This window comes from Canis lupus, chromosome 15 (genome assembly GCF_011100685.1).
Source record: "Canis lupus familiaris isolate Mischka breed German Shepherd chromosome 15, alternate assembly UU_Cfam_GSD_1.0, whole genome shotgun sequence".
Lineage (NCBI taxonomy): Eukaryota > Metazoa > Chordata > Mammalia > Carnivora > Canidae > Canis > Canis lupus.
The window spans coordinates 38,788,570-38,807,515 of record NC_049236.1 but is presented as its reverse complement, the minus strand read 5'-3'; the positions used below and the strand labels follow the sequence as shown (position 1 = coordinate 38,807,515).

The following is an 18,946-nucleotide window of genomic DNA, read 5'->3' as shown; positions in this document are numbered from 1 at the left end:
GCTCATGGGAAAATACTTTAACAAAACTGCAAACAATATGATTCAAGATCTCTTTCTTCGTCCTCCCTCCCCCTTACCACCTCACCCTACCCAACTCTCTCCCTACTCATTTTCCTCTTGCATTATAGCTTTACACCAACATATGAGAATTACTGAGTAGAAACTGAATAAATAAAGAATAAAGTTTAATCTATACAGAGATTTGCAAAATGATTGGTGACTAGTACTGTCTCCAACCTATATTTGTTTTTTTACAAATTGAAGTATAGCAATACACCATGTTACATTAATTTCAGGTACACAACATAGTTATTTGACAACTCTGATAACTCTGTAAGTCATGCTATGTTCACAAGTGTAGCTACTATTTGTTAGCATATGATGCTATAATATAATATATAATATGATATAATACAGTCAAATACCATTGATTATATTCTCTATGCTGTACCAAAAGCCTGTATCTCCCAAGCCCCTTCACCCATTTTGCCACACCTCTCCCCACTCCTGACATTATCAGTTTGTTCTCTGTATTTATGGGTCTGTTTCTGCTTTTTATTTGTTCATTTTGTTTTTTAGATTCCACGTATAAGTGAAATCATATGGTATTTGTCTTTCTTTAACTTGTTTCACTTGGCATAATACCCTCCAGACCCATCCATGTTGTTACAAATGGGAAGATCTCATTCCTCTTTATGGCGGGGTAATATTGCATTGCACATATATGCCACATCTTCTTTATCCATTCACCTACCAGTGGACACTTGGGCTGCTCCCATATCTCAGCTATTGTAAATAATGCTGCAGTAAACATAGCAGTGGATGCATCTTTTTAAAATTAGTGTTTTGTTTGTTTTGGGTACATACCCAGTAGTGGAATTACTGGATCATATGGTAATTCTATTTTTAATTTTCTGAGACATCTCTATATTGTTTTTCACAATGGCTATACCAATTTGCATTCCCACCAACAGTGTATGAAGGGTCCTTTTCCCCCATATCCTTGGCAACACTTGTTATTTCTTATCTTTTTGATGCTAGCCTTTTTTTTTTTTTAAGATTTTGTTATTTATTCGAGAGAGAGGCAGAGACACAGGCAGAGAGAGAAGCAGGCTCCATGCAGGGAGCCAGACATGAGGACTTGATCCTGGGTCTCCAGGATCACACCGTGGGCCAAAGGCAGCCCTAAACCGCTGAGCCACCTGGGCTACCCAATACTAGCCATTTTGAAAGGTGTGAGGTGATAATGCCATTGTGGTTTTGATTTGCATTTTCCTGGTAATTACTGATGTTAATCATCTTTTTATGTGTGTTTGGCCATCTCCATGTCTTCTTTGAAGAAATGTATCTATTCCGGCCCTCTGAAAAATTTTTAAACAGATTGTTTTTTTAGTTTTGAATTGTTTAAGTTCTCTATATGTTTTGCATATTAACCCTAATAAATATATTATTTGCAAATATCTTCTCTCATTCACTAGGTTGCCTTTTTGTTTTGTGTATAGTTTCCTTTGCTGTGCAAAATCCTTTTATTCTGATATAGTCCCATTAGTTTATTTTTGTTTCTGTTTCGCTTCCCTAAGGAGACATACTTAGAAAAACATTTCTAAAGTGAATGCCAAAGAGATTACTCAGTATGTTTTCTTCTAGAAGTTTTATGGTTTCATGTCTCAAACTGGGGTCTTTAATCCATTTAAAGATTATTTTTGTGTATGAAAGTGATTCAGTTTCATTCTTTTCCATGTAGTGTCCAGTTTTCCCAGTACCATTGGTTGACAAGACTATCTTTTCCCCATTGTATATTTTTGCCTTCTTTGTTGTAGATTAACTGACCATATAATTGTGGGTTTATTCTGAGCTTTCTATTCTATCCCATTGATATGTGTGTCTATTTTTGTGCCAGTCCCACACTGTTCTGATTATTATAACTTTGTAGTATATCTTGAAATCTGGAATTGTGATACCTCCATCTTTGTTCTTCTTTCTCAAGATTGCTTTGGCTATTCAGGTCTTTTGTGGCTCCATACAAATTTTTGTGTTATTTGTTCTAGTTATGTGAAAAATATTACTGGTATTTTGATAGGGATTGCATTAAATCTGTAGACTGCCTTGAGTAGTATGGACATGTTAACATTAATTCTTCCAACTCATGAGCATGGAATTATCTTTCCATTTGTTTGTGTCATCTTCAATTTCTTTCATCCATGTTTTATAGTTTCCAGAGTAGAGATTTTTTACTTCCTTGATTAAATTTATTCCTAGTTATTTTATTATTTTTGGTGTAATTGTAAATGGAATTGCTTTCTTAATTTCTCTTTCAGCAGAGAAATTCTTTGTTGTTAGTGTATAGAAATGCTACCAATTTCTGGGTATTAATTTTGTATCCTGAAACCTTACTGAATTCATTTATTACTTCTAATAGTTTTTTGGTGGAGTCTTTAAGGTTTCTATGTATAGTATCATGTCATCTGCGAATGGTGACAGTTTTACTTCTTCCTTACCAATTTGGATGCCTTTTGTTTCTTTTTCTTGTCTGATTGCTACAGCTGGAACTTCCAGTACTATGTTCAATAAAAGTGATGAGAGTGGATGTTCTTGTCTTATTGCTGATCTTAGGGAAAATGCTCTTAGATTTTCACAATTGAGTATGATGTTAGGTGTGGGTTTGTCATATCTGGACTTTATTATGTTGAGCTATATGTTCCCTCTAACCCCACTTTGTTGAGGGTTTTTTATCATGAATAAATATTGTTTTTTGTCAAATGCTTTTTCTACATCTATTGAAATAATCATATAGTTTTTATCCTTAATTTTTTTGATGTGGTATATATCATATTGATTGATTTATGGATATTGAACCTATGATAAATCTCACTTGATTGTGGTACAAGATCCTTTTAATATATTGCTGATTTCAGTTTGCTGGTATTTTGTTAAGGATGTGTGGATCTATATTCATTAGGATATTAGCCTGTATGCAGGCTATATTTTTATAAAGCAGTCTGGACCTTGAAATAACTCTCATCTCTCCCTCTCTCTCTTAGGAAATGAAAATCCTATGAAAGCCATTTCCAATATTATTGACTCATTCATTTAACAAAGATGATTTAATTCCTAGGCTGTGAGTGTGTGGCACTCTAGGTACTTGGTCCCTGTTATTCATCTTAAGAGATGAGATAGGATTTTAGGAGCCGGCCAATCAGCATATGCTTTACCAAGCCAAAACATTATTATTATGTTTGTACAACCATTTTGTAGCCTATCCACCTGTTCATAGTTCAAAATGATTAGGATGAACAGTGTGGATGTGACCTTAGGAAAGGCAATTGATATTCACCTTTAATTCCACCTCATACTAGCTTTAGAACTGGCCAAGGACTAATAGGGTCTTGTTTTCAACTTCTTATACGAGCCATATTGAGCAATCAAAGCCCCTTAAAACTGATTCCCAAACTGCTACAAACTTGTTGACCTTTTTAAAAGATCTAGAACCAATCAGAAATAAATTATAAGTAAGTGAAAAAGAGGATGAGGATATTAAAAATCCAGACCTGAAAATTCTATTTAAAAACCTACCTATCAGGACACTTGGGTGGCTCAGCGGTTGTGCATCCGCCTTCAGTTCAGGGCAGGATCCCGGAGTTCATCATTGAGCTCCCACATCCGGCTCCCTGTGAGGAGTCTGCTTCTCCCTCTGCCTATGTCTCTGCCTCTTTCTGTGTCTCTCATGGATAAATAAAAATCTTTAAAAAAATTAAAACCTACTTATCATCTTTTAAATAAAGAATTCAGAGACTTGGGATAGAAAATTTTTAATGAAAATTTAAATCTGAAACTAAAATTTTATGTAGTTTGGATTATGAAATGAAAATTATGTTATTTATTTAACAAGTATATACTGAATCCTTAGCACACGCAGTACTAACAAGACATAGTTCTACATTGGAGAAATAAGTCTTACACACAAATAATTACAATATTAGATGGAAAATATTTGTTCTAATAGAGGGTCTAAGAATGCCACTTCAAACAGATAAAGAAGACATTTATTCCTGTTAGGAGAGATTATAAAAAAATTAAAGGAAACATCATCTGATCCAAATCCAATGAAGGGACAGAAATGTGGGCACATAGCAAAACCAACCCCAATATGTTTCAGGCTCCCATTAGGGACCAGTCAGAAATCCCACCTGACTGGAGTACTGGGGAAAAAGGAATAAATGTAGATGAATTGTAGCAGATCATGGAGACCTCAAAATGTCATTGAAGGAGCTGGGAGTTTATTTTGAAGCCAACTGAAAACCATGGAGGGTTTTTAAAACAAAGCCTAATAGTCAAAACTGCCTTAGATTAGTCTGACACCATGTATCAAATAGATTTTTAAATATCAGAGATAGGAAAACCAATATAGACACTATTGTTGAATCAGACCATGTTGGACCTAAACATTTCATAAAATAGCAGAATTAAAGTAGATGGCAGTTCCATAAACATGAAATAGTACATAGGATCCAGGTGATAGAAGCAAGAAACACTGGTGAGGGATGGATGACTGGAACTTGGAAATGCATGTCCATAGTGGAGGAGGTAGTACAAGATGTTTTGAGGTTCAAAGTCCGTGTCAGGCAGGCTGACAAAGTTCTTAAAAAGAGAAAGATAAGGTCTAGAGAAGAAAAATAATGTTTCCTATATTTAATAAATATTTATTGAGCACTTACTAAGTGCCAGGCACTATTCTGGGGGTGGGGGGGAGATGAAAGTTATCTTCTTTGATTTTTAAAACACTTTATGTAGAAAAGGCACTGTTCCCCATCTGTGTAACCCCAAAGGCAGAGCTGGAGCCAATGAGTAAGAGTCAGGTAGGAAGTAAGATATCTAATAAATGGAGGCGTCTTGATAAGTAGTAAGAGCTCTGTTTCAGGCAGTATTCAAGCATAAATTGGATAATGATCTTCCGGGCCCCCTGTGACAAGGGATTTCTGCCATAAGCAAGAGGTTAGACTAACCCTTCTGTACATTGTCTCCCAATCTTAAGTAAGAGTCTATTCTTTTCCTATGATCTAGTCTTATGGGTTCTATTTTTTTTCTGTGGGTTCTATTATTAATCTCTGATTTCTCTCAATTATTAAATAAATTACCCAATCTGTCTGCCATTCAGTAAAACTCACACATTTGCATCTGTTTTTCTTGAATTATTTTTGGTGAGGGCTCCTCTTCTTTATTAAAAATCTCTATCCAGTAATGTTACCTTTATAGCTAATTTCGCATGCTAACCCTGGTAGACTGGGTTATAAATATCAGAGGGGGAAAATGGATCTCTTGCGCCTAATAATATTTTTGTTTGGAAGAAGCCCTGCAAATGAGAAATGAATTATATTGACTTCAAAACTGTGATGCAGTTTCTGTCTTTTGCAGTAATTCAGAAAGGGGAAAAAATATTTCAAAAGGTTCATTTTGATACAGCGCATTAAAGAAAGAATGATTATTCTCCAAGCCCTGTAAAGCTTTAAATCAGAAACATGTATCTGTGTTGCGGTTAGAATGGAAGAAAGGAAAAGAGAAGAAAAGGAGAGGAGAAAGGAAACCTGGAGTGAGCTCCGCGATCAGCTATAGTTAAAGCTTTGCATTTCCTGGTGTCTTTTGAAACGTAAAATTCCACAACAAATAGCCCTGTAACGTATAACCAGTATGAAGATTCAATTCAGATTTAAGCACTTTGGTTTGCTTTTGAATCTTGCTATTTTCTGCATTTGTTTTGACTGCTCTCATCATTCAGGATTGACGCTTGGATGGGTGTGTAGGAGGAAGCAGCAGCAGCAGGCTTACAGCTTGCAGACACAAAAAAAAAAAAAAAAGAAAAAAGAAAAAAAAAGACTGCCTTATCTGATGGCTATTATTGAAAATGCGAGGTGTAGCCTGGGCTGGGTAATGAAGGGGAGCGAGCGAGGGGGAGCAAGGAGCATGGAGCTGCATACTGATGAGTGTAGGAGTACTTGATAAAAAGAATCCTGGCTGGCGGCCGTGCATTGCTCATTGTGGAGTACTCCAACAATCACATAGAACGCAGACCAGCCTAAGCTGACAGCTTGATATGCCTTCTTCTGCTGCCTGGTTTTGGGGGCTGTATGACGTACTGGTCGGTAGTAAAGATTAATATGTAAGAAATGTGGAGCTAGGATCAAGTCATACTCCACAGCCTGCCTGGCAAACTATGTTTTACTTCTGACTTTGCTCTCTCGCTGAGAACATTAATCTGTCAAGCTGGCGGGCTCCTTTGATAGCAACTTTCCCAGGAGCATGATGTGGCAATGCCACCTCTCAGCCCAGGACTACCGCTATTACCCAGTGGACGGCTACTCCCTGCTTAAACGCTTCCCTCTTCATCCTCTTACAGGACCCAGATGCCCCGTCCAAACAGTGGGACAATGGTTGGAAAGCATTGGGCTACCTCAGTACGAGAACCACCTGATGGCTAATGGATTTGACAATGTACAGTTTATGGTAAGACGCTCTCTGTGTCCACGGAGCTGCCTTTTGTCTGTCTTTGCTTCTTATGTGTCTTCCACGGCTCAGAGGCAGCCTCATCTGCACTGAAACCGGTCAATTTATATATGTAACTGCATCAGAAAATCGGATGCCCTTAGGACTGAACTTACTGTGTACGTGTAGACACTTGCTGAAAAACGAGATCTGTAGGCATTCTTATACATGTGTATTATATGAATGAACCGGTGAGGGTACTATTTATAGGCAGGGAAAGAGGATTAACATTTATATTCTCCCTGTCATTCTTTGTGTGATTTTTATAAATTTGTCTTCTCGGAATACCCGGTTATTTTATAGCACTCTCCGGTTCCTTCTCATTCCTAAAACGTATTCTTGCATTCGAGCATCGGCGTTTCGTGAACAATTAGGCAATTTGTTATGTTTATGGTATAAAGATGATTTTTTTTCCTTTCCTGATAGTTGTTCGATAAGCGGTTTAAATCATGCGGACGACCTTTAGTTTGTTAGCAAACTGCTTCAGATGGTCAATTATGGAGAACATTCATTTACTTACCCACGCTGATTGAGGAGCACCGAAGTGTTATTTATTACTTTAGATAAAAAACAAACACTTCCATCAACTACCTGTCAGTATTTAGAGAGAGAGGCCGATGGACTAAGTGCATTCATGTACTTCGGAATGCTGGGCTGCATGCAATCTACAGCCGGTGTGTGCAAACTTCTCACTGTGATGAATATAGGTGAGGAAGAAGGGGGGCGGGGGGAGTCATGCAGACCCATAATACAGCTTCTAATCATTCATACACCTCCCCCAGTGCTCACCAGTTTCCCTTGTTAAGCTACGTCACAGTCCTTATTACCTTTCCTTGCTTTTAAGTTCTCATCACACGTTTTACTGATCCCTAAATTTAGAGAGAGCATCCTATAAGCATGTAGCACACAAGTGGCTTGCAGAAATAACTGATAGCTATTTCTAAATAAAATACTGGGGCAAGACACCTGAAGCTTAACAATTGATAACAAAATTGATAACAGAATACGAGAATTGATAACAAAATACGAGAGCTTGTTATGTTTTTTGTTTTTTTAATTTCCATCTGAGATTCTTTTTCTCCACGCTTGACTTGTCTATTACGGGTTTAAAAATCAGTTAAACTTCTGCCTTTTTTCCCCAAAAAGTGTATGCTCCATTAGCTTTTGTAAAAAGCCACATAAATGTAATAAGACAGATGAGCCCTAAGTGACGGTATACCTAGAACCCTTTATGGACCTGTTTTTTATAATGGGATACGCAACTACTGTTATTTTCCTCGTGTTGGAGAGAACTGTCACTGATTAGACAGGCAAGTTATTGTGGGGATTTAAATAGGAAGAAAAGTGAAATTTCTTCAGTTGCTATGACAGTCTTAGGACACTGAGCAGATTTAGGACAGACTTAGGACACTAAACAGAGAACACGAAGAACTCCCGGAACTATCAAACAGAATGAAAGTCTTTTCATGGTTATTTCTATTTACTGCACATTTTGATGTCTTTATTCTTTCTCTCTGTCTCTGCTGGAGATAAGACTTTCTCATCCTCACTCCTCAAGCCCTTGTCCAAATTTATTCCGGTCCCATGAGAAGCTAGGAAGGTCTTTGGATTCTCTAGATTTTTTTGGCTACTTCCAAATATTTGAATTCAGCATAATTTTCCTCTGAATATTGAACACGTTTGAGCAAATATAACCCCTTTTTGAAAGCCCGAAACTGAAAGGTTAATCAAACAGTTTTCAAATTGAGCATTTCGAGGTCGTAGAACAACATTCAGGAATGAATTATGTATAAGTACTCCAAAATGTATCCAGGAGGCAAAAGTCCTGGGTATATGTGACAAAACCATGGTCTGAGCTTCTCCGTAGATTATTATCTTTATTTTTTTTTCAATTCTAAGTTTTACATGTAATTTTCCTGAAAATGAGAAGAGATAGTTAATTCAGATTAGTCAATGAAATACCTTCTTCATGAGAGAGAATTAATTAAAAAAGAAAAAAAACTTTGATCATTTAGAGGAGTTAATTATGAAGATTGAGCAAATCATAAAATGATGCTATCAATTGTTGGTTTATATGCTGCTATACGCTATTTGCTACTAGTATCAGAAAAACTAGTTTCTACCTTTATATAAATCATTTATTGATTTCCATAATCTGATTTATTTAATTATGAATTTAGTTAAAGCACACTATATGATCAGCCCACTCTAAGAAACAGATTTCATTAATAGGGTGAAGAATCTTTTAGAGCTGGCTGGTCTCCACTCGGTATCATATTCTAGCTTTTATTTTTCTTGAAGCACATTCTGACCTGCATTTATTCATCCTGTTGCCTAAGCAACAAGCACCACACTCCCATTAACTGTGATGTAGTGCAGGTCTTACTAGCTTTTTAGAACAAGACAGTAGAGACATCAAAAGGATGTAATTAATGTTGCTTGAAACTTCATTGTACATCCATACATAGATATGCTTTATTTAGGAAACATTCTCAAGAGTTAATTTTTCATTTAATCAATATTCCATTAATGAATGTTTTAAAGGATCCATATAAGTAACTTTCAAAGTATATTGAAAGCTTTAAAAAAATGTTTTACTAACCCTGTTCTACATACTCTGACACATAAATACAATATATGGATGATTTATCCACGGAGCTATGATTAATAAAGATTTCTTACGTCAGTCCCTAGACACAGTTAAGAAAGCAGGACCTCCATTTATTTTTGTATATCTATCAAGTATTGCTTCTCCTTTGGGCTCTTAATATTTATCCTTGATTTTACTGATTGTGATTTTTTTTTCAGTATCTGAAAAGTAGAATTCCAAACTTTCTCTTTATGTACCTGGTCCTGGTTTGCTGATATTTGTGCACACATTTGACTTTCCTGTATCCTGAAATATACAAAATAAATGGAAATTGATAAAATTAAAGGGTAACTACAAAACTACATCAAGTCACCTAAGACTTTGGGAGAGTTAGATCCACGTTGCAATCAAAAGCTCCTTCAACATAGAATCCTTCATCCAAAGACTTATCCAAGCCCTACTTACCTGCTCCATCCCCTCTGAAGTCATACATGGCCAGCTCCCTCCTACTGAGATGTGCTACTCGCTAGCCTCTGGGAAAGCTGCCGGGTCCTGAAATAGGTTTATGTTTCAACATTACTTTTATTTTTTTTTTAAAGCAAGGAGTTTATATATGAAGAGTTTAGTATATAAAATGTACATGCTTATTTACTTCCTTATTATATGTTTCTATCATCACCTCTTTTTTCCAAGTCTGTTGACTGCTTCCTAAATTTGAAGTCTCAAACTATCCATTCTTCTCTTGATAACTACTCATTTGTACTCTCCTCTCCCCATCTTGGACAGCTATTTCCTTTCCTTCCCCTCTCAATCTTTTTTTTTTCTTAATCCTCAAACATCTAACTCAATTCCTGCCTTGTTTATGTAGCTTTCCTTAATGACTCTAGTCCTCCGGAGCCTCTCTTTTCTCTGCACTCATGTAGAGTTTGTATTTGGTATGAAAAATTACATTTGGCATGCCATTATTCACTATCTAGAATTAGAAGTTAAGTTTTTGCTCATATATATCTTGTGTCTCCCACTAGACTAGAACTTCAAGTCCATGTTCTCTGTATTCAATTCTCTTGCCTTTCTCACAACTCCTAGCATAATTCTGTGTACATAGACATCACCCCATAGTATCTGGATGCACAACAGACTGTTGTAGTTGAATCTCCAGCCTTATTTTTGAACTGTAGGCCTTGTCAGTGGAACATGGAGCATTAGTACCCTTCATTCATTCATGCAACAAACTCTCCCTAGACATTTTATATGTGCTAGGAAGAGTATTAATCACTAAGAACGTAACAGTAAACAATCCATGATCCTTGACCTCTAGCAGGTTACAGTATTGCTCTCAGACATATCAGATTATTTGCATGCACATTAATGGTTCATTCCTATTTAGTTTAATTTTAGAAGCATATTTCATGTGTGATACAGTTTGCTTGAGTAATTCTGGAAGATTCAACAAAATTATAAGGGAATCAGAATGTATAATGCAATAATACTTCCATATATAGATTCTACTTTTTACCCCAACATGCTTATCAGCTCTGGGCTAAAAGCACATGGGCTGCATGCACATTAGACACACATTCCTTCATGTGCTTACACACACACATACACACATGCATCACAGGGATCTTGCCCCTCACCCTTTTATATAATTACCGTCCCTCAGCTTATTACTTACTAACAGTGGTCATTTTAGGAACAAATTACAGTAGACACTGGAAGAGATAAGATTTCTCAGAGAAGGGCATAAAGAAAGATAAAGATACTTAAAACATTCTCAGTGTTATGGTAGATTTATGGTCCAAAAACTGAATTAAGAAGTTTATATTATTGGAGGAGGACTGACTCATAGCCTCACCAGGATAACTAGCTGACAGTTATATTTGTAAACTCTAATCAAAAAGGGGGAAGAATGAAATTATGCCAACTCATTTTTTTTGCAAGCATTTCCTGTGTTTCTAGGTTGCCATCGAGGTTGGCTTAGGATGCTTTGACCATTATTAAAATGTCCAAAATGCAGCCTTTACAGAATAAAAAATAAAAATAATTCCAGGAGCCCTATGTGATTTGGCTTTTTTGTACACTTGTGTGGGTAGCATTCATAAAGGATGTGCTGAGGGTCAGAGTGATGCTAAAGAGTGGAGCCACAGAGATCTTGGAAGTCATCCATTTGGACAAAAGATTTAAGGAAGATTGATCTTATAAGTATTTACTTGAAATTTTCTATTCCATTTTTGTGGTGCATTTTACATGCTAATGTACTTACTTCTTTTTTCCTCTTTTATATAACTTTGCTGTAATAAGAGCACCATTTGCACTTGACCTGATAAAATGACCTTTTAAGTGTTCTTGCAGCATATCATGATCCAAGAAAGAAGTTACACTTGTGAAGCAGAAAAATAAATTGTCCCCAAAGGTTAAGACTAATAACACCCAAGATGATTTCTTGTTTTATTTATTTTTTTTTGATTTCTTGTTTTAAATATCACTTAAGAAAATTTTATAAAGTTACTGAGATTGAAAGGTGTCCAAGAGAAAAATACCTGCCACACTCCCACCAACACCATCCTGTTTCTGAAACAGTCTAGTCTCCGAAGTGAGTGCCTTCACAGCAAATGTGCAGCTATAATTTTACAAACTCAGTTAATCCAGTAGTTGGTTACACATGCACTTCTGCAACAGAAAAAAATATATATTTTTTTTAACTACAGGCATTTAAAAATCTGTTGGCATCCAAAAGTCAAAGCCAGGAGGGAGTCATTCTTTATCTGGACAACAGCTTAATTACAAATGTAATAGGCAATAGCCTCGCCGTGGTGTGAGAGAGAACTGAAAGAAGTTCTCATTTCCACTGTCTTGCTTCTCTGTGATTCAGTTTACTCATCTGTAAAATCAATCTAATGAGGGATCTAGGAGAAATGTTCTTTGGACTTGTTATTTAATATTTTGAGCTCTTTAAAGTTGCAGGGTACAATATTGGCACTGGCAGAGCTGTTAATTGTTCTTGTAGATCTCATTAGCCTTGGAAGGACACTGATTGCCTGTGCAGTGGAAAGTCAGAAACGAGGGCATGTTCAGGGATGACCATCTTGGAAGAATGGCCTTTTAGGAAAAACACTAGCTGCAGTTCTAATCTGGCGATAGTGAGGAGGCCTTTACTTCCATCTGGAAGTTACTCCAGTTACATTTTTAAGCATTAAAATAAGCTGCCCCATTTTCTAATAATGCAGGACTACAACTCCCATTACTAACTCACGCTCACATGAATTGGCCTTTAATTTAGTCCTGCAGCACATTTGCATAATTTTATCTCCAGTGTTGCTTCAAATGACCAGATATTTGGGAAGAGGAATTTACTTCATGAATCAGAAAACTTATCCAAACTGCTGAATTATGGACTAACTTTAAGAAATCCAGCCACAGTCATATATATATATATATATATATATATATATATATATAATTTTTTTTTTTTTTTTTTTTTTGCTTCTTTAAAAAGATAGATCTCTCAAACAAGTGTTCAACAGGCAATGACCTCCATTTTCCCACTTCAAGTCACCTCCTTAACCCCTATAATCCTGCCTGCTTCCCAGCTTTTCGGCTAAAATTGTTCTCTTTGAAGTCAGTTGTGACCTGCTTCTTGCCAAATCCCAGCCCCCTTTCTTCTTACTTCATTTCTCTTGCCCTCTTTACAATGTCTTCTTTTCACCACTCACTCCTTATTGATAGTCGCTCCCTTATTGATATTTATTACAGCTCTGTGACATTACACTGCTCTTTCCAATCATTGGTGTTCTCTGATCCTCCTCCTGCCTCTAAATGTGCATGGTGCTCTACCTGTCTGTCCATTAGAGAGATCATTAGTTCTCATGGATCCATCGCGGTCCTCCTCTTCCTCTTTCTACCTGGTTTCCAGTGCTGTCCAACTACTCAATAAGCATTTGCATATACATCTATTCATGCGAAGCATTTAGCACAGACTTGGCATAGAACAAATGCCCGACAAATGTTAAGTATTACTGCAGCAGCTAGAGTGCTCTTTCTAAAGCACACGTTTGCTTTAGCACTACTCTGCTTAAAATAATCCAGTGATTCTCAATTACCTATGGGAGATTATGTTTCCAAAATCCTTAATATGGCTTTCATATCCAGGATCCTTATGACTTGCTTGGCCCCAATTTCTTTTACAGCCTCTTCTATTACCATTTTCTCTCTTTACAATTCTAGAGAACTGTGTATTTATCTTTCATTGCCTGGCCTTTTGCACATGCTGCTCTCTGCCAAGAATGACCTTCCTTCCCCTCTTAACTCCCCTTTATCCTTTAGTTCTTAGCCTAGTTGTCACTTCTTTTAGCTGTCACTTCTTCCCTGGCCCTCCAAGGTATAGGTCAAGAATCCTTCTTTTGTAGTTCCCTTACTTACCACTTATTTTACCATGCCATGTTACCTATTTACTTGTCCACCTACCCCCACCATCTCTCCCCCACACAAATAGCAGAACAGAGGTCAACAAACTTGTTCTCTCAAGGCCAGATAGTAAGTATTTTTAGGCTTTCAAAGTCGTGTGGTCTCTATTGCAACTATTCACGTCTGCTGTTGTAGTATGAAAGCAGCCATAGACAATATGTAAATAAGTTCCAATAAAACTTTATTTACAAAAACAGGCAGATTTGGTCAAAGAGCCATAGTCTGCTACCCACACACTTGATTATTTTTAACTCCTTGAGAATTATAGATATATTTTGACTCTCTGTATCTCCAGGGATAACTCACGGCTTACACAGGTAGACACAGTAAATGTTTGATGAAAGGAAGAAGAAAGAAAGCAAATAAGGATGAAGGGAAGGAAGGAAAGAGAAAAGGAGTGAGGGAATCTGGCCAGTGGCTACAGCAAGGTTCCTGAAGGCCTGTTTGGTTAAAGAGAAACTAGTCAATAGCTAAGAATATTCAGAGCAAGAGTCAGTCTTCAGGAGTCTCCTAAGAGCTAGAGAGGGTGTTTTTGCTTAAGCTGATCAGACAGGAGTATATTTCTATCAAGAGAACTACAGGCATAGAAACTAGAAAAACACAGCTGCAAAGGGATCCCGTTGTTCACTCTCTTTGGAATTCCTTTCTCTTCCTTCTTCACCTAATTGTGCTACATTGTTCATGTTTCAGCTTAAGCATTACTTCCTCCCGGAAGTATTTCCTTATACCACCCTGTCATCTGGCTAGCATAGTCACTTTGTCTCTGTGCACCCCTGGCACCCCGCCCTTAGCCCTGTGCTAATCTCTATTGTATTGTATTGTGATTATATGCTCAGATGTCTGCCTCCCACCCTAGAAAATGAGTTCCTTTAGAGGCAGACATCAGGTCTCATTTATCTCTGTATTCCTAAAGCCTGGTGCAGTGCCTGGCATATCATAGCTTCTGATATACACTGATCAGATGGATTTAAAGTTCAGTTTGGTTTCATATAACTTATCCCATGTAATTCTTACCACATCCCTGTCAATAAGTATTAGTATCCCCATATTGATAAATGAAGAAAATATTATTATACTATTATTATATATTCATAAATGAAACTCAACAGGGTTAAAAAATATTGGCCAGCACCACCTAGATTTCAAAACCAAACCTCATTGATGTAAAGGCTCCTGCTAAAAAAAAAAAAAAAAAAAGGCTCCTGCTCATTTCACTAAGACCACATTATCCCATCATTCCTCCCATCACTCATTCAGCAAATGTTTAGAGAGCCCCTGTTAAATTGCAGACATTGACCAGGACACTGGCATGCCCTGGAAGCACTCCCAGTTTGTCATATTTTTGGTCCTTTGAGGAACTTCTTTATCCTACTTCTTAATTTCCTACCTTGTCTCTACTACTTCTCAAGAGGGTCTCTGTTCTAATCAGACTGGAACACTCACTGCCAAATATATACCTTTATTCATAATTTCCCTGCTATGTAACATAGCCTGTCTCCTCCAAACTACCTATTCAAGAAAGACCCATTCCTCAAGGCCCTGGCTCCCCCACCTCCTCTGTGGAGCCTTTTACTGGTCTGGACCTGGCCCACCTCTTCAGCTTCATCTTTCACCCCTCTTTAAGCCCTGGCTGTGTTGAATTATTGTAGTTCTACATCCATGCCATACTTAACTATAATTCCATGTCTTTGCACACACTGCATCTTATACACATTGTTCTCTGACCAGAACATTCCCTTCCTGCACTCATTCTTAGCCTGGATAACTCTTACTTCAAAATCCCAGCTCAGAAGTTCCTTCTGAGAAGACTTTTACAAATTCTGTTGTGGTATTGCTCAACTATCCTTCACTGGCCTCCCACAGCACCCTATATACACCTTTAATGGGGCAATCTTATCATGCAAAGCCAAATTACCTGCTTTTTTACCTAACTCCTTCCCATGAGAAAAAGAATCGTGTTTTGTTCAGTATTATTTTCCTACCACATTATAGGTCCTTGTATAGTTTGCTAGGACTGCCATAACAAAGTGCCACAAACTGTGTGGTGTAAGCCACAGAAATTTATCGTCACAGTTCTGGAGGCCAGAAATCCAAGACCATGGTGTTGGCAAGACTGGCTCCTCTGAAGCATGTGAGGGGAGGATCTGTTCTAGGCTTTCACTAGCCAGTAGTCTCCCTGTGTTTTCACATCATCTTCTCTGTGTGTGTGTCTGTGTCCAAATTTCCTTATCTTATAAGGACACCAGTCACATTGGATTAGGGCCCACCCTATTGATCTCATTTTTAACCTAATTAGCTCTGTAAAGTCCTTATCTCCAAATAAAGTCGCATTCTGAGGTACTGGGGGTTAGGACTTCAACATATAAATTTAGGAGGAACACAATTCCATCCATAACAGTCCTTAATAATGTTTATACATAACTATCCTTTATTATCCCTCATAGAGCTAAGCAGCTCATAATGGTCACACAATAAATATTTGATTAATTGAATTAAACTCAATCTACTTGAGGTTTACACGAGATTTATAATGCTCAGAGTCTGATGTTATTCTTTCATCAATGATAAGTGCAATCTCCCTGAAAACTTAGTTTCATATGCATGGGTAATTATATACAAGGTCATGCTGCTAGTTAATATGAGAAGCAGCAAGGCCAGAACTGAGAAATTCCTACCTCTCTGCCTTACACTCTTTCCATTTTACTTTGCAGCTCTGCTGGCCCCTAAATAAATCACATTTACAGGAAATATTCATTTGTTGGCCATCCTTATGGTTGATAATTATTGGTAGAAGAGCTCAATATAAATAATTTAATAAAATAACTACTGTTTAACAAAAACTTGTTATATATATTTTTACATACATTATATTTACCTCTCCCACAGACGTTACAAAGTATGTATTATTATTATTCCAGTTTTAACCAATTGCAAAACTTAGAGAGATACCAAATATCTGGCCTAACCCACTCAAGCTCCAAATTCAGGCCAATCTTACTCCAAAGGGCAAAAATTTTTTCTCAATAAGATTTGCTGATGCAACATAATGTAGGTGAGCTGAGAAAAGGTATGGGCTCTGAACAAACAAAAAGAAAAACTTTGCCTCACGCAGAGATTAGGAAATCCAGACTAAGGAAATTCCCATCATACACAGGATTATAAAAAAAACAAAGAAACACATGTACCTCTAACTCAAGTCTGAGACCATCTAAATGGGAGTCATTCTATACATACAGAAGACATGACATCAAACAGGAGTAGCGTTCATGGAAGATATGGTTTACCCTCTGGTATAATCTTTTTTAAAGTTAATGAATTGTCATTATGAATTGCTATGTATTTCTACCCACCAGAAAACTCAAGCTAAAGAAACACAGAAATGATACCTTCGAGGTCATTGCATACTTGTCGCGGACTTCATCCCAGACTTCTTAATCTTGGAATATACCATGCACATCATAGACATTGGAAACTATCCATTCATTTAGGAACATATGATCTAAGAGAGTATTGAGAAACAAGAGCCCTATGACTCTCCTTAGAAGTTATAGAGGCATATTAGGAGAAGAGAAAAATACAATGAATAATTAATATAGGCCTCTAAATATCAGGTCATTGATTTCTGCCCCTTGAGGCCACAGAATTAAATTTCAGGTTGTTAAACTTTTACCTTCTGTCAGACTGAGCAAAGATGATTAGGATTCATATCCAAAGCATTGTGGAACATCTTGGGTTTCTAAGCCAATATCTGTTTAGATGGTTGGCAAGAAGAATTAGGTTTGTCCTTCCAAAGTTTTGAAGGAGATCTGGTAGTAAGAGGCCTAGAATCTAGAGTATCCCAAGTTTATTTGCCAGGAGCTATATTATACACCATTTTATCAGAAAGGAGTGATCCTGTAAAGAACAAGCTGGGCACTTATTATTCATCAGGCTTATAACTATGTAACCCATCCAGTTATTTGCTAGCTCAGAATGAAAAATATAGGCTGGCCAATATCTACTCTAGAAATCTCCTACTCTTAAAAAAAAAAAAAAGCAAGCAAAAAATCATATCAACTCAATCATTTAAGAACTGCTGGATAAATAATAATGAGGTTCTTTTAGTGGGGAATGGAATGGAGGGTATGCTATACAGTCAAAAAGTGTAATCCACTTACTTCCTGGTAATTGATTATGATACAGTAGAAATGAGAATACCATGTTAAATTCCTATTGCACTTTATAGTCTTTAAAACTATTATACATATGTTATCTCAATTAATCCAGGAGACTAAACAAATTCTATTCTCAGTTCTAGCATAAATGATATTTTTCTGCAATCTCTGAACAAGCTCAGATACAACCTAATTTTTTTCAAAACCCTCCCTCAATACTATGTCTGTTTGGATTCTCTTCTTTTCAAAACCAGGCTTCTTCAAAGAAATGTCTACACTTGCTAGCTTGCCCCTCAACTCAATACAATCAGGCCTTGATACAATTAGCCTCTGTCAACATCCTGAAATTATTTATAAATGGTGACTAATGAACTCTTAGTTCCCCAAGTACAGTCTATTCTTTCCAGTCCTCATTTACTCCATCTTTCTGTGGTCTTTGTTTCTGTTGACCACTTGTTTCCTCCTTGGCTTCTGTATCCATAGCATCTCCTGCCCCAGTAGCCACCCCTTCTCTGGCTCCTTTGTAGACTTCCCTGCCTCTATTTCTCCCCTGGGGTATCTCTTTTCCTCTTCTCTCTCACTCCACACATTCACCTTAAGTGACCTCACTTACACTCAACAAAAACAAAAATTTTTTACTTCTATGCTATACTGACACCTCAACCTCAAAGTGCCTAAAAGTGGAAAAATCTTTCCCCAAAACTTTTTCCACGAGAAAGTGATCAGTTAGAATGGAATGGTGATGAGAAATCAAATTAAGTGAGACTAGAGAAAGAGCCACCAATTTGGCAACATAGAGGCCACTGGAGAACTTGACAAGAGCACATTCAGTGGAGTAAGGAGTACAGAAGCCGTAATGCATTGAGTTGAAGACATAGTATAGTGGACAACTATTGAAGGAAGTTTTGCTGAGAATATGAAATAAGAAATAAGCAGGGTGGTTTGGAGGTCAAAGGAAGAATTTTTTAAACAGAAAAGATTGGAGTCATGTTTGGCTACAAAAAGGAATGATCAGATAGGAATGTCAGATATTGATACTGGAAAAGAAAGTTGAATGAATGAAGTTGAGAAGGGTTGGAATTCAGAGATAAGTGGAGGAATTGTCTTTGATGGGGATATTCCTATTGTAGTAGTAGGGAAGACAGAGGATCGGTATTATCATGATTTTTTATAAAGAGTGATGAGAATATGGAGGCATATT

General features: G+C 37.0%; 1 protein-coding gene across 19 annotated transcripts in view; it reads left to right on the top strand.

Moving 5' to 3' along the window:
• Positions 1–18,946, top strand: part of ANKS1B (ankyrin repeat and sterile alpha motif domain containing 1B) — a 1,057,476-nt gene that overhangs the window by 678,956 nt on the left and 359,574 nt on the right. For 14 of the 19 annotated variants that reach the window (XM_038558749.1, XM_038558744.1, XM_038558739.1 and 11 more), the window contains exon 15: positions 6,392–6,498. In XM_038558749.1, the coding sequence (XP_038414677.1) occupies positions 6,392–6,498 (107 nt within the window). Of the gene's footprint in view, positions 1–5,895; positions 6,499–18,946 lie in introns of those variants that run through there. The other 5 variants (XM_038558754.1, XM_038558751.1, XM_038558753.1 and 2 more) reach the window with 4 other exon arrangements.